This window comes from Drosophila virilis, unplaced genomic scaffold (genome assembly GCF_030788295.1).
Source record: "Drosophila virilis strain 15010-1051.87 unplaced genomic scaffold, Dvir_AGI_RSII-ME tig00002234, whole genome shotgun sequence".
NCBI classification, from domain to species: Eukaryota; Metazoa; Arthropoda; class Insecta; order Diptera; family Drosophilidae; genus Drosophila; species Drosophila virilis.
The window spans coordinates 44,711-60,000 of record NW_027212898.1 but is presented as its reverse complement, the minus strand read 5'-3'; the positions used below and the strand labels follow the sequence as shown (position 1 = coordinate 60,000).

At 34.7% G+C, this 15,290-nt stretch overlaps 1 protein-coding gene and 1 long non-coding RNA gene across 7 annotated transcripts in view; one reads left to right on the top strand and one right to left on the bottom strand.

The window, feature by feature from the left end:
* Positions 1–4,576, bottom strand: part of Adar (Adenosine deaminase acting on RNA) — a 14,688-nt gene extending 10,112 nt beyond the window's left edge. For 3 of the 5 annotated variants that reach the window (XM_032433475.2, XM_032433476.2, XM_015168177.3), the window contains exon 1: positions 2,660–2,795. In XM_032433475.2, the coding sequence (XP_032289366.1) occupies positions 2,660–2,661 (2 nt within the window). In that variant the 5' untranslated portion in view covers positions 2,662–2,795. Of the gene's footprint in view, positions 1–2,659; positions 2,798–4,298 lie in introns of those variants that run through there. The other 2 variants (XM_015168175.3, XM_032433473.2) reach the window with 2 other exon arrangements.
* The window catches only part of LOC138911714 (uncharacterized), a 49,475-nt gene continuing 37,128 nt past the window's right edge, over positions 2,944–15,290 (top strand). For both annotated transcript variants that reach the window (XR_011417370.1, XR_011417369.1), the window contains exons 1-2: positions 2,944–3,845; positions 5,761–5,808. This is a non-coding gene — a long non-coding RNA (uncharacterized lncRNA). The remainder of the gene's footprint in view (positions 3,846–5,760; positions 5,809–15,290) is intronic.

Below are 15,290 nucleotides of genomic sequence, written 5' to 3'. Positions count from 1 at the left end.
ATTCAAATTACACTATAAAGCCCATTGAAGCCCAGCAACAATTTTTGAGAAGTATGTATATTTTTACTCATATGTATAAAGAACTTATAAAGCGAACTGCTGTCAAGTGCACTTTAGCATAAAGCCTATCGTAAATGCTGATGCTTTGCGGTTGATAAAACCATTAAAAAGTGCCAAGAAAAATATGTGAAAATAATTTTATAGTGTAATTAAGAGAAGAAACCTGTGTGCATTTTCAACTAACAATTTTTACCATGGACTTATAAGTTGAGAAAATGAAATATTGATATGGATACCACTCCTAAAGTCTACTGAAATGTCATAAAATATTAATTAGAGATTTTTTGTACCTAACATGCAAAAAAAAAAAAAATGCAATGCGCGAATATTGCAGACAACTATTTTCTACTTCGAAGAAAAAAACAGCTGAAGGCCTCGCCGAATAGTAAAGGGCTACATCGTAATAAAGGCAACAGAAAATTCGCAAAAATTTGTCGTTATGGCGCGATGGTTTCCAACTGCACGTCGATGCACCTGTACGCCAAGTGTCAGCTGCCAACCGAGCGACAGTCGTCTGTTTGTCTAAGTGAATTAACAATAAGTTTACACTAAATTAGACAACAAATGCGGTAGCACCTGTTTTTGAGTCTTTTGCAAATAGGATTTGTACATGTTGTGCACAGAGCATGCGCTACAACAATGAGCCGAACATATCGACTAAATCACGAGCCTTGCACAAAAATTGACCTGCAGTGTCGGTTAGTTACGTAAGTACAACATATGCTACCGTGACTAAATAAAAAAGAGTCTTGTATTAGACCTAAAAACTACTAAGCAGCAAAGTTAAATTTTTTTTTGATAATGGTTAATATATTATATACTACAATGTAAATTACTTTACATAAACTGCATCGGGCGCGAGGTACAATATATAGAAATAGGCTATACAATTTAGAATATATACGATTTTACGCTGCACTTACTTTATTTCGTTTTGAAAATGATAATTAAATGCATCGTATATATTATTAAAAAATATATATATTATATTGGTTTTTTTAATCGGAATTGAATATATACTCGATTTATATATATTCTCTTTTTTTGTGGCAGAATGATGCATTTTATGTCTATATAAATGACTTTTATAACAAAAATATACATAGTTTATGAGTCAGATGAAAATACATTTTAGGAAATTTAATGAAAACAAATCGAATGGTGATATAAAAAAGTGTAACTTGGTAAGAAATTATTAGCTGATGTGTATAATTTTAAGGTAAATAAAAGATTTATTAGAAAAGATTCAGTGTTCATGCAGCTATGGTTTTCTTAATTTCCATCCCACACTCTAAGATAATTTAACTATTTTTAAATTCCTTGAGTAAAAGTTATTTGAAAGCAAAATTAAAATATACATGCGAATATGTGCTATGTTTTTTTTAATATTATAAAATGATTGATTATAATTATGTCTAAAATAAATTGTTCTAACTCCAAAACTACATACCCAACCATATAGGATAATGATTCGATTCGATTTTGAAAATCATTTATATATAAAGAGGTGTATCTAAGAGGCATACAAATAAAGTATCTGCTTCATTAGGCAACTTTAAAAATCGTCAATGCGCTTGGTTAGCTAAATAAACCTTTTGGTTATTTTCGTGGTACACTAGTGTTCGGCTGTAGGCAGCCATCTACAATTTGGCATGATGCCCAAATCAATAGTGCTTTCGTAATGCTTCGCAACGAACAGTGAAGTGCCTAGTGCTGCCTAAAGCCGCTTCAAAAAAGAAGCTAAATACAATATTAAAAAATAGATAGATCAGCTTTCAGAGCTCACATTTTCAAAAAGTAGCTGTGCTACTACTGGCCGTTGCGATTGCATAATGTATGTAAATTACTTTAAAATTTAAATTATTCTCGGCTGACGATCTTAGAAACTGCCAAATAAATCGAAGATATAGATAAATTGACATAAATGAAGGTGTCAATTCGTAAGGAGTAAGAAAGTCTGTTGCGGCTTCCTTGTGAGTGCTGATGGGGTGGGCTGATGGAACGTTAATGGCATTAAAATGGCAAATAGCGAGGACTACGAGGAATTACCTTTTTTAAGCATAATATAATAAATATTTGAAATCTATACAACTTTCATTAGTTGCATGTGCGAACTGTTTTATGCATTCAAATCTACTAAAAAATAATAATAATTGTAATAATAATCATCGAATAATTTTATATGGAGTAATCGAAGTAAACGTGGAAAACATCTAGTAATTTGTGCTCAAAAACAAGATGCATTTCGCCAAAAAATAGAATGCGAAATAAAATGTAATCAAATTACTCATAGCTCACATAACAACACATTTTTAAAGTTACATGTGCATGCAACATTGCCATTCCTAAATTAAATAAATACAAATTGCATTTGTATATATGCTTACTACGTTTATGCTAGGAAATTCGCAATGATTTATTTTACATTTTGCCTCTGATTAGTTTTTTTTAATTCGAAAATTAGCAAATTGGTTTAAATTCACTACATTTTTCTATATATTAAAGTCGAAGTTATGATGCTATATCAAGGAAACGATATTGTAAAATAGGAATAGCATAAACGTAGTAAAAGTTGCATAAAAGTTTTGTGTCTACTTACATGCTGCACAAAATTGCTATTGACGCTGTTTAGCATGATTTTTTTCCAATTCAAATTTCTCGTACTTTTATCGATTCTCTTTAATTTGTTATATTTTTATTACTTTTTTGTCTTGTTAAACGCAATATTAGAGAGGAAATAGTCCACTCTTGACTTGTTCGTTTGCTATTAATGTATTTTTTTTTGCATGAAAATACTATATATGAACTCATCTTTTTACTTGTCATGTGCAAGCCATAATTGTTTACATTCTACTCATTATAAATTTAAGGAAATATATGTGAATCTAAAAGGAAGTACAAAATATTAAAACGTTTGAAAATAAAAAATGGTGTGTATCTCTTATAAGACAAACTCTTCATTTCTGTATCAAAGCTATTTATATGTTTTAATGGTGCATAAATTGTTTATATAAATGATTGCTCTGCTGCGATTACATTGCTTGTAATATTCACGGTGCTTTGAATGCATATACATATGTATGTATTTATTAAAACCTTTCACTTAGTAACACTTTGTTAAACTTCTTAGGGGTTTTTAGCAACTTGAATAACATGACAATTGAATGCAGCGTGTACATATGAACACACAATTATAAATGCATATCTTCATACATATGTACATGCATTATACGTAAATCCAATGTGTAACGAATATAGCGAAAAATCTGAAGGGTAGCACGAGAGAGAAGGTTCTTGCTCACAATATCACGTGAAAAGACGACACTGAGAACAGCTTCATTCGGTGCTGCCAACTGAAGCTTCAAAAACAGTAGGTGTATCCACTTTTAATAATAGGTGAAAATAGCTTAATTAGATTTCTGTTAAGTTATTTGCAATAAACGGGGTTGCTAATACTTTTCATTTAAATACAAAAAATGTTATTTTCGTTTAAAATTTCAACTGTAGCCGATTTTAGCTAGAAAATAGCTGAGCAACAGCACTATTATACGAAAGTATTAACTTATAAAGGTTTTCGTCGACGCAAGCAAGAAGAGGGATATGTGCACATTTATATACATATGTACACATCTATGTTTGGGTCCTAGGGTCCGACTGGGTAAACGTTGTAAGCAGTTCATTCATTTGCACTGCCTATTGTTAGTAAAAACTGTGAAAATTATTGACATATTATTCTCTTAATACTGTTTATAACTCATATTTTAAATATCAACGTTCTCTGCATGGTAAGTACACAAAAATATGCAAATATTGTAACCAAAATGCCGCATTCAGGCCGCCATTAAATAAAATTACAGACGCTAACATTTCTAAACTGTAACATATTAACTATTCATCAATTTTAATAAGCAATGACGAGAGCAAATACTAAGAGCATGAACAAAAATCCCCTAAAAAAGACACACATTGCTTATATTTGTATATTTTACACATGATTATGTTTCGGTGGCAAACTAACTCAAATTTAATTGCCATATTCACCAGAATTCGTACAATATGTGCGCACGCAGTGTGAACCTTCCCTTATACATAATATATATGCTTTTGTTGATGCTGTTTTCGCTAGTCACACATATACATACATACATATTTATGGAACTATACATGTCTGTATACACATATGCCTGAATGAATGTACTTGATTTGGTTGATTTTTTTTTTGTGTTGCTACTGCCTACCTTACTTGTACTTTGTAGGAGCTCTAATTATTGATTTTTACGTCACTTTTTTGTTTCGCTTTCCCATTTTATTGAAAACGCACTCCACAAATGAATGAAAAAAAATCTCACACACCTTAACCACAAGCAGCGTAATTTGGCGGTACTGCCGCGTAGTTAAACAATTGATATTAAAAGCAAATATTACACAGATAATTTTTTGTAGCGTAACCGCCTGATAGCCCACAAAGAACAAGACCGACTTAAATTAATCAAGACTTTGTTTTAGTTTTATAAAACACAAATAGGGATGTCTGCGATGTATAAAAAAAAAATCGTATGTATCGATACTTATCGTTTTGATTGAATGGGCTGCATTTTAAAGTGATATCGATAGTTAGTTAATGCTGTAGCACACGTCGATATACAAATACACACACACAATCGTAAACGCATTCCAGGAGGTGCACATTTCATTTACAAAATATTTTATTGTTATAAATAATAAAGTGGATTGGGTATATTCAACAGCAGTATTTAGGGAAAACCATCAAACTCAATTCTAAAACCATATCAAGAGCTGTGATATTTCAATGCATATGCACCTATGTACATACTTATCTGCATTTACTACAGCTTCTTTTTCTATAAATATGTTTAGATACGCATGTATGTTTGTAAACGCGCACATTTCTTGCTCTGCACCATCTTACAATGCATTTTTTACAGAAATATAAGTCTCTTGTGTACAGTAGCCTGATACATGATTTCAGAATATGATGTGCTCGCTTTTACTGCACGGAACAACATATTACTTTGCTTAAACTTTATAGTGATAACGTGGTGAAATTATATAAAATGTAGTTTTGCGAACCATAGTAAAATTGCCCGAGGTAGTGTCATGCCAGCGAGTAACTTCGTCTGTTACCGCCTGTAAGCAGGGATGCCACATTGTAGAAAATGGATCAAATAAAGAATTGTTATAGATATATGATTAAGTCTTTAATTTTGTAGTCTTTAGTTAAAACAAGTAAAATTCTGCAGTTGGCCGTAAAAGACTACGTAATATCACTAACCAAACAACATGTAGACTGGACGATCAGAGGACGAAGAGTAAGAAATATGTAAATTAGGTTTTAAATAATAAGTCCTCGCGGATTATTTTGATAGAACTTTATTTTAATAATGATTTATAAAACACTAGTGGCTTCATTTTGTTTACCGTTCGACACAAGGGAACAAACGCAATGTCGGTCTGTATTCCAGAGCCCAGTTTTTGACTTTCCGTATGCTCGTTGAAACACGCACTAGACCAACATTCAAATTGCACCAATCCGCACCTGCATAGCAGGGGGGGGGGGGGTGCAGCAAGCGTTGGTACTCTTTATTCAACATTAATATTTGACATATTTTAATTGAATTTTTTAGCGCCTACATTTTAACATTTCTGTTAACTTACAATTTAACATTATGTTATTTACAGGCACATATTAGCAAGTCCCATCACTAGGACAATTTAACATTAAAAAAGGTAAATTTTTTTTCTGGTAACAGTGTGTTGAGTGGGAGGCAGTGTCATTGATGGGACAAAATGGGAAACGGGACGGACATATTGGGCACGGCATACTCCCGATCGCACAGCGAGAGAGTGAGGGCGTGCGCGTGAGAGAGAGGACTGTGCATGGCCGCAGAGCGGATAGAGGCAGGCTGTGAGGCGAAGCGAGGCAGCATTAAGGGTGCCTGCAAGCTTACGCTCTCGTCGCCAGTCTCCAGCCGCAATGCGTATACGCAATACAAGCTCGCTCACACACGCAGGCCGTCAATTGAGCTGTATAAGCGAAGGAGAGCAATGCAATGCCCATGTGGGCCCGCACGTTATCCAAGTCACCAACCTAACTCGGCCAACCACTCCAGAAATTTTATTTTGACTTTAAATTTATCATATTGCTTTTGGTTATCATAACGTTATTAATATTTGGGGTATAGTTACTTAGGATTTAAACATCCATATTCTTAGGCTATACAATATTTATGTGTGTGTGTACGTGTATGTGTGAATGGGTGTTTATGTGTATACATTTGATTATGTTGTGTGAATGCGCTACAATATTTAAGTATGTGTGTGATGATAGTGTTACAATTTTGATGTTAATTGTGTGATAATGAGTGAATATGATTGTGTGTACATGCAATTAGGACAGATGTGTGTGCATATTTATATGCTAGCTGAATGGCCGATTATGATTCAGGCGATAGCGAAACAGCAACAACAGTCCGTCATAGGTGCAGAGACACAAAGACATATTCAAAGATTGTGATCATGCCATACTAATTGGATGAGAATTAGTAGAGGGCAGAGATGATAAGGGGTGAAAAAAAAGAAGGATTGATATTTTAAGAAAAGAAAGGAAGATTTAAGGGATTTTTATATGACTGTAGCTTAAGTAGCGTGTCATGTTGTGATTGTGTAAGGAGATTTGTTATGAATATGTATGTGTGTATGTATAAAAATGAATATGTGTGTGTGTGTGTGTGAGTGTGTGTGTGTGTGTGTGTATGTGTGTGTGTATGTGTGTGTTGTGAGTGTGTAAATTATAAATTAGTAAGTGTATTTGATTATGATTAAATGTGTTTATACAATTGAGTGTGTGTGTGTGATGTGAATGTGTGAATGTGTGTGTTCACGTATGTGGTTAAATGTTTTTATACAAATGATTGTGAGTGTGTGTGTTGTGAATTAAATGTTGTTGTTGAGGCGGTGGATGCTGTCGCTGCTGATTTTGTTGTAGCCGCTATTGCTGACATTTCCAATGCATTCAGCTATTGGTTAGGCTGAATCTGCTGTGTTTTTTTTTTAATTGTCGCTTTTGCTGCTTCTGCTGTCATCTTGAGCTGCCGCTTCCGTTGTTGCTGCATTAATTGTTGGAATTGCAGCCGCGTTTGAATATATATATTTATATTAGCGGCTGCATGTTTTGAGGAGTGTAAATATATTTGTCTATGTACAATAATTTATTGAGAAGATAGCAAATAAGTGAATTTCATTTTGATTGCATCGATCCTCACATGTGCGTACATACATACATACATATAAATATATACGCAGACGGAAGTTGTTGGACCTGTTGCAAGTGAGTGGCAATGCATGGCATATCAGACAAATATATTAAAGAGCAATGGAGCCAGCACACTGCCTTGAGGCACACCGGCCAGCATCGGACGCACTGACGAATGGTAGGTGCCGGCATCATTGTTTCTATTTGTTATGGGGGAAGCGATTGGATAAGAATGATTTTAGTATTTGAAAAAGGGGCTCGCTCGTGTGAGTGCGTAGCTTACAAAGTAAGCCATCATGCCAGACACGATCAAATGCCTGCTGCAAATCGAGAAATACTCCCGATGTGCAGTGGCCCCTTTCGAATGATTTATTTATGTGCTCGACAAGCCGATGCACTTGTTGGACGGTGCCATGGCCCAAACGGAAAACAAATTGATGATTCGGTATTATCCTGGCACAATCCAATACAGTTTTGTTTACCGTTCGACACAAGGGAACAAACGTAATGTCGGTCTGGATTCCAGAGCCCAGCTCCATGCCTGGTTAAGAGACAGAGAAGTGGGGACTGGGATCCAGACTGTTTTTTTTATGCATTTAATACCCAGAGTACTTACAATGAATTAAGTGACATGTTATATACAATTCAAGTGAAGTTGCCCAGCCTTGGCATGGGGATTGCTGTCAAATTATTATTTGAGGACTGGGAGAATTCCCAATTGTCTGGAAGCTACCCAGTCTGATAGCCGTTGCATCTGAATGAGCTGGAGTCGCCAGCGTGACCACCGTTGCTCCTGCCGCCAGATGCCATTAGTATGGGTGCTTGAGAAACGAAGCATCAAGGCATTTTTCCATTGTATGGGATGTCGCAGTCTAAATTTCTGTAAGTAGGCAACCCTTTGTTTACCGTTCGGCACAAGGGAACAAACGCAATGTCGGTCTGGATTCCAGAGCCCAGCTCCATGCCTGGTTGACAGACAGAGAAGTGGGGACTGGGATCCAGACTGTTTTTTTTGTTCATTTAATTTTTGTTTACCGTTCGACACAAGGAAACAAACGCAATGTCGGTCTGGATTCCAGAGCCCAGCTCCATGCCTGGTTGACAGACAGAGAAGTGGGGACTGGGATCCGGACTGTTTTTTTTTATTAATTTAATACCCAGAGTACTTACAATGAATTAAGTGACATGTTATATGCAATTCAAGTGAAGTTGCCCAGCCTTGGCATGGAGATTGCTGTCAAATTATTATTTGAGGACTGGGAAAATTCCCAATTGTCTGGAAGCTACCCAGTCTGATAACCGTTGCATCTGAAAGAGCTGGAGTCGCCAGCGTGACCACCGTTGATCCTGCCGCCAGCTGCCATTAGTATGGGTACTTGAGAAACGAAGCTTCAAGGCCTTTTTCCATTGTATGGGATGTCGCAGTCTAAATTTCTGTAAGTAGGCAACCCTGTGACAACGAGTTGTATGGCGCCATCTGAGTGGTTCGTTAGCGTAACGCGATCTTTGTTTTATCTGCCTTTCAGCCATTCGCAATTGGATGAGCTGCCGTGCCCTGCAAATAGTCTTAGTCTTAGGCTCTCGCTGTGGTACAAGTACATAGAGGTTGGCTGCCATCATGAACAGTGTAGCAAGTGTGCACATGGTGTTGCACACTGCTTTATGATCCGCACTGGTAGCCACGTCCCGCTGCGTCTGTGGATTTGGATGCGAGCTTGGTGTCTCTGGACTGGGAGGAATGAGACCTCCTGGGCTTGTAGAGGCAGCGAAAGTTGAGCACAGCTGCATATGAGACGGGCTGTTTCAAAAATTAGATTTTTTAGATGCCAGTGGATAGTACTGATCCTTACGAGTCCAAAATGGTATAAAATTTGAAAATTTGACATTATTTGGCCGAGATATTCAAAAAAATCATAAGGAAAGGTTGACTTTACAAACGAATCATTTTCGGGTCCACATCTTTTTGTAACTCATCGATTTTTAATTTGTTTGAATGCCAATTGACAATAGGGATTCGTAAAAATTCAAAAAGGTATAATATTTGAAAATCAGACTTTATTTGCCCGAGAAACTAAAAAAAATCATTAAAAAAGGTTTGATTTTCGAACCGACCCCGATTTTGATAAAAAACGTGATGTAAACCCTTGCCATTTTGGCCGAATTGGGTCAAAATTTAGATTTTCTATTTTTTGATGCCAGTGGATAGTACTGATCCTTACGAGTCCAAAATGGTATAAAATTTGAAAATCTGACATTATTTGGCCGAGATATTCAAAAAAATCATAAGGAAAGGTTGACTTTACAAACGAATCATTTTCGGGTCCACATCTTTTTGTAACCCGTCGATTTTCAATTTGTTTGAATGCCAATTGACAATAGGGATTCGTACAAATTCAAAAAGGTATAATATTTGAAAATCAGACTTTATTTGCCCGAGAAACTAAAAAAAATCATCAAAAAAGGTTTGATTTTCGAACCGACCCCGATTTTGATAAAAAACGTGATGTAACCCCTTGCCATTTTGGCCGATTTGGGTCAAAATTTAGATTTTCTATTTTTTGATGCCAGTGGATAGTACTGATCCTTACGAGTCCAAAATGGTATAAAATTTGAAAATCTGACATTATTTGGCCGAGATATTCAAAAAAATCATAAGGAAAGGTTGACTTTACAAACGAATCATTTTCGGGTCCACATCTTTTTGTAACCCGTCGATTTTCAATTTGTTTGAATGCCAATTGATAATAGGGATTCGTACAAATTCAAAAAGGTATAATATTTGAAAATCAGACTTTATTTGCCCGAGAAACTCAAAAATAATCATCAAAAAAGGTTTGATTTTCGAACCGACCCCGATTTTGATAAAAAACGTGATGTAACCCCTTGCCATTTTGGCCGATTTGGGTCAAAATTTAGATTTTCTATTTTTTGATGCCAGTGGATAGTACTGATCCTTACGAGTCCAAAATGGTATAAAATTTGAAAATCTGACATTATTTGGCCGAGATATTCAAAAAAATCATAAGGAAAGGTTGACTTTACAAACGAATCATTTTCGGGTCCACATCTTTTTGTAACCCGTCGATTTTCAATTTGTTTGAATGCCAATTGATAATAGGGATTCGTACAAATTCAAAAAGGTATAATATTTGAAAATCAGACTTTATTTGCCCGAGAAACTCAAAAATAATCATCAAAAAAGGTTTGATTTTCGAACCGACCCCGATTTTGATAAAAAACGTGATGTAACCCCTTGCCATTTTGGCCGATTTGGGTCAAAATTTAGATTTTCTATTTTTTGATGCCAGTGGATAGTACTGATCCTTACGAGTCCAAAATGGTATAAAATTTGAAAATCTGACATTATTTGGCCGAGATATTCAAAAAAATCATAAGGAAAGGTTGACTTTACAAACGAATCATTTTCGGGTCCACATCTTTTTGTAACCCGTCGATTTTCAATTTGTTTGAATGCCAATTGATAATAGGGATTCGTACAAATTCAAAAAGGTATAATATTTGAAAATCAGACTTTATTTGCCCGAGAAACTCAAAAATAATCATCAAAAAAGGTTTGATTTTCGAACCGACCCCGATTTTGATAAAAAACGTGATGTAACCCCTTGCCATTTTGGCCGATTTGGGTCAAAATTTAGATTTTCTATTTTTTGATGCCAGTGGATAGTACTGATCCTTACGAGTCCAAAATGGTATAAAATTTGAAAATCTGACATTATTTGGCCGAGATATTCAAAAAAATCATAAGGAAAGGTTGACTTTACAAACGAATCATTTTCGGGTCCACATCTTTTTGTAACCCGTCGATTTTCAATTTGTTTGAATGCCAATTGATAATAGGGATTCGTACAAATTCAAAAAGGTATAATATTTGAAAATCAGACTTTATTTGCCCGAGAAACTCAAAAATAATCATCAAAAAAGGTTTGATTTTCGAACCGACCCCGATTTTGATAAAAAACGTGATGTAACCCCTTGCCATTTTGGCCGATTTGGGTCAAAATTTAGATTTTCTATTTTTTGATGCCAGTGGATAGTACTGATCCTTACGAGTCCAAAATGGTATAAAATTTGAAAATCTGACATTATTTGGCCGAGATATTCAAAAAAATCATAAGGAAAGGTTGACTTTACAAACGAATCATTTTCGGGTCCACATCTTTTTGTAACCCGTCGATTTTCAATTTGTTTGAATGCCAATTGATAATAGGGATTCGTACAAATTCAAAAAGGTATAATATTTGAAAATCAGACTTTATTTGCCCGAGAAACTCAAAAATAATCATCAAAAAAGGTTTGATTTTCGAACCGACCCCGATTTTGATAAAAAACGTGATGTAACCCCTTGCCATTTTGGCCGATTTGGGTCAAAATTTAGATTTTCTATTTTTTGATGCCAGTGGATAGTACTGATCCTTACGAGTCCAAAATGGTATAAAATTTGAAAATCTGACATTATTTGGCCGAGATATTCAAAAAAATCATAAGGAAAGGTTGACTTTACAAACGAATCATTTTCGGGTCCACATCTTTTTGTAACCCGTCGATTTTCAATTTGTTTGAATGCCAATTGATAATAGGGATTCGTACAAATTCAAAAAGGTATAATATTTGAAAATCAGACTTTATTTGCCCGAGAAACTCAAAAATAATCATCAAAAAAGGTTTGATTTTCGAACCGACCCCGATTTTGATAAAAAACGTGATGTAACCCCTTGCCATTTTGGCCGATTTGGGTCAAAATTTAGATTTTCTATTTTTTGATGCCAGTGGATAGTACTGATCCTTACGAGTCCAAAATGGTATAAAATTTGAAAATCTGACATTATTTGGCCGAGATATTCAAAAAAATCATAAGGAAAGGTTGACTTTACAAACGAATCATTTTCGGGTCCACATCTTTTTGTAACCCGTCGATTTTCAATTTGTTTGAATGCCAATTGATAATAGGGATTCGTACAAATTCAAAAAGGTATAATATTTGAAAATCAGACTTTATTTGCCCGAGAAACTCAAAAATAATCATCAAAAAAGGTTTGATTTTCGAACCGACCCCGATTTTGATAAAAAACGTGATGTAACCCCTTGCCATTTTGGCCGATTTGGGTCAAAATTTAGATTTTCTATTTTTTGATGCCAGTGGATAGTACTGATCCTTACGAGTCCAAAATGGTATAAAATTTGAAAATCTGACATTATTTGGCCGAGATATTCAAAAAAATCATAAGGAAAGGTTGACTTTACAAACGAATCATTTTCGGGTCCACATCTTTTTGTAACCCGTCGATTTTCAATTTGTTTGAATGCCAATTGATAATAGGGATTCGTACAAATTCAAAAAGGTATAATATTTGAAAATCAGACTTTATTTGCCCGAGAAACTCAAAAATAATCATCAAAAAAGGTTTGATTTTCGAACCGACCCCGATTTTGATAAAAAACGTGATGTAACCCCTTGCCATTTTGGCCGATTTGGGTCAAAATTTAGATTTTCTATTTTTTGATGCCAGTGGATAGTACTGATCCTTACGAGTCCAAAATGGTATAAAATTTGAAAATCTGACATTATTTGGCCGAGATATTCAAAAAAATCATAAGGAAAGGTTGACTTTACAAACGAATCATTTTCGGGTCCACATCTTTTTGTAACCCGTCGATTTTTAATTTGTTTGAATGCCAATTGACAATAGGGATTCGTACAAATTCAAAAAGGTATAATATTTGAAAATCAGACTTTATTTGCCCGAGAAACTCAAAAATAATCATCAAAAAAGGTTTGATTTTCGAACCGACCCCGATTTTGATAAAAAACGTGATGTAACCCCTTGCCATTTTGGCCGATTTGGGTCAAAATTTAGATTTTCTATTTTTTGATGCCAGTGGATAGTACTGATCCTTACGAGTCCAAAATGGTATAAAATTTGAAAATCTGACATTATTTGGCCGAGATATTCAAAAAAATCATAAGGAAAGGTTGACTTTACAAACGAATCATTTTCGGGTCCACATCTTTTTGTAACCCAGTCGATTTTTAATTTGTTTGAATGCCAATTGATAATAGGGATTCGTACAAATTCAAAAAGGTATAATATTTGAAAATCAGACTTTATTTGCCCGAGAAACTCAAAAATAATCATCAAAAAAGGTTTGATTTTCGAACCGACCCCGATTTTGATAAAAAACGTGATGTAACCCCTTGCCATTTTGGCCGATTTGGGTCAAAATTTAGATTTTCTATTTTTTGATGCCAGTGGATAGTACTGATCCTTACGAGTCCAAAATGGTATAAAATTTGAAAATCTGACATTATTTGGCCGAGATATTCAAAAAAATCATAAGGAAAGGTTGACTTTACAAACGAATCATTTTCGGGTCCACATCTTTTTGTAACCCAGTCGATTTTTAATTTGTTTGAATGCCAATTGACAATAGGGATTCGTACAAATTCAAAAAGGTATAATATTTGAAAATCAGACTTTATTTGCCCGAGAAACTCAAAAATAATCATCAAAAAAGGTTTGATTTTCGAACCGACCCCGATTTTGATAAAAAACGTGATGTAACCCCTTGCCATTTTGGCCGATTTGGGTCAAAATTTAGATTTTCTATTTTTTGATGCCAGTGGATAGTACTGATCCTTACGAGTCCAAAATGGTATAAAATTTGAAAATCTGACATTATTTGGCCGAGATATTCAAAAAAATCATAAGGAAAGGTTGACTTTACAAACGAATCATTTTCGGGTCCACATCTTTTTGTAACCCAGTCGATTTTTAATTTGTTTGAATGCCAATTGACAATAGGGATTCGTACAAATTCAAAAAGGTATAATATTTGAAAATCAGACTTTATTTGCCCGAGAAACTCAAAAATAATCATCAAAAAAGGTTTGATTTTCGAACCGACCCCGATTTTGATAAAAAACGTGATGTAACCCCTTGCCATTTTGGCCGATTTGGGTCAAAATTTAGATTTTCTATTTTTTGATGCCAGTGGATAGTACTGATCCTTACGAGTCCAAAATGGTATAAAATTTGAAAATCTGACATTATTTGGCCGAGATATTCAAAAAAATCATAAGGAAAGGTTGACTTTACAAACGAATCATTTTCGGGTCCACATCTTTTTGTAACCAGTCGATTTTTAATTTGTTTGAATGCCAATTGATAATAGGGATTCGTACAAATTCAAAAAGGTATAATATTTGAAAATCAGACTTTATTTGCCCGAGAAACTCAAAAATAATCATCAAAAAAGGTTTGATTTTCGAACCGACCCCGATTTTGATAAAAAACGTGATGTAACCCCTTGCCATTTTGGCCGATTTGGGTCAAAATTTAGATTTTCTATTTTTTGATGCCAGTGGATAGTACTGATCCTTACGAGTCCAAAATGGTATAAAATTTGAAAATCTGACATTATTTGGCCGAGATATTCAAAAAAATCATAAGGAAAGGTTGACTTTACAAACGAATCATTTTCGGGTCCACATCTTTTTGTAACCCATCGATTTTTAATTTGTTTGAATGCCAATTGATAATAGGGATTCGTACAAATTCAAAAAGGTATAATATTTGAAAATCAGACTTTATTTGCCCGAGAAACTCAAAAATAATCATCAAAAAAGGTTTGATTTTCGAACCGACCCCGATTTTGATAAAAAACGTGATGTAACCCCTTGCCATTTTGGCCGATTTGGGTCAAAATTTAGATTTTCTATTTTTTGATGCCAGTGGATAGTACTGATCCTTACGAGTCCAAAATGGTATAAAATTTGAAAATCTGACATTATTTGGCCGAGATATTCAAAAAAATCATAAGGAAAGGTTGACTTTACAAACGAATCATTTTCGGGTCCACATCTTTTTGTAACCCATCGATTTTTAATTTGTTTGAATGCCAATTGACAATAGGGATTCGTACAAATTCAAAAAGGTAT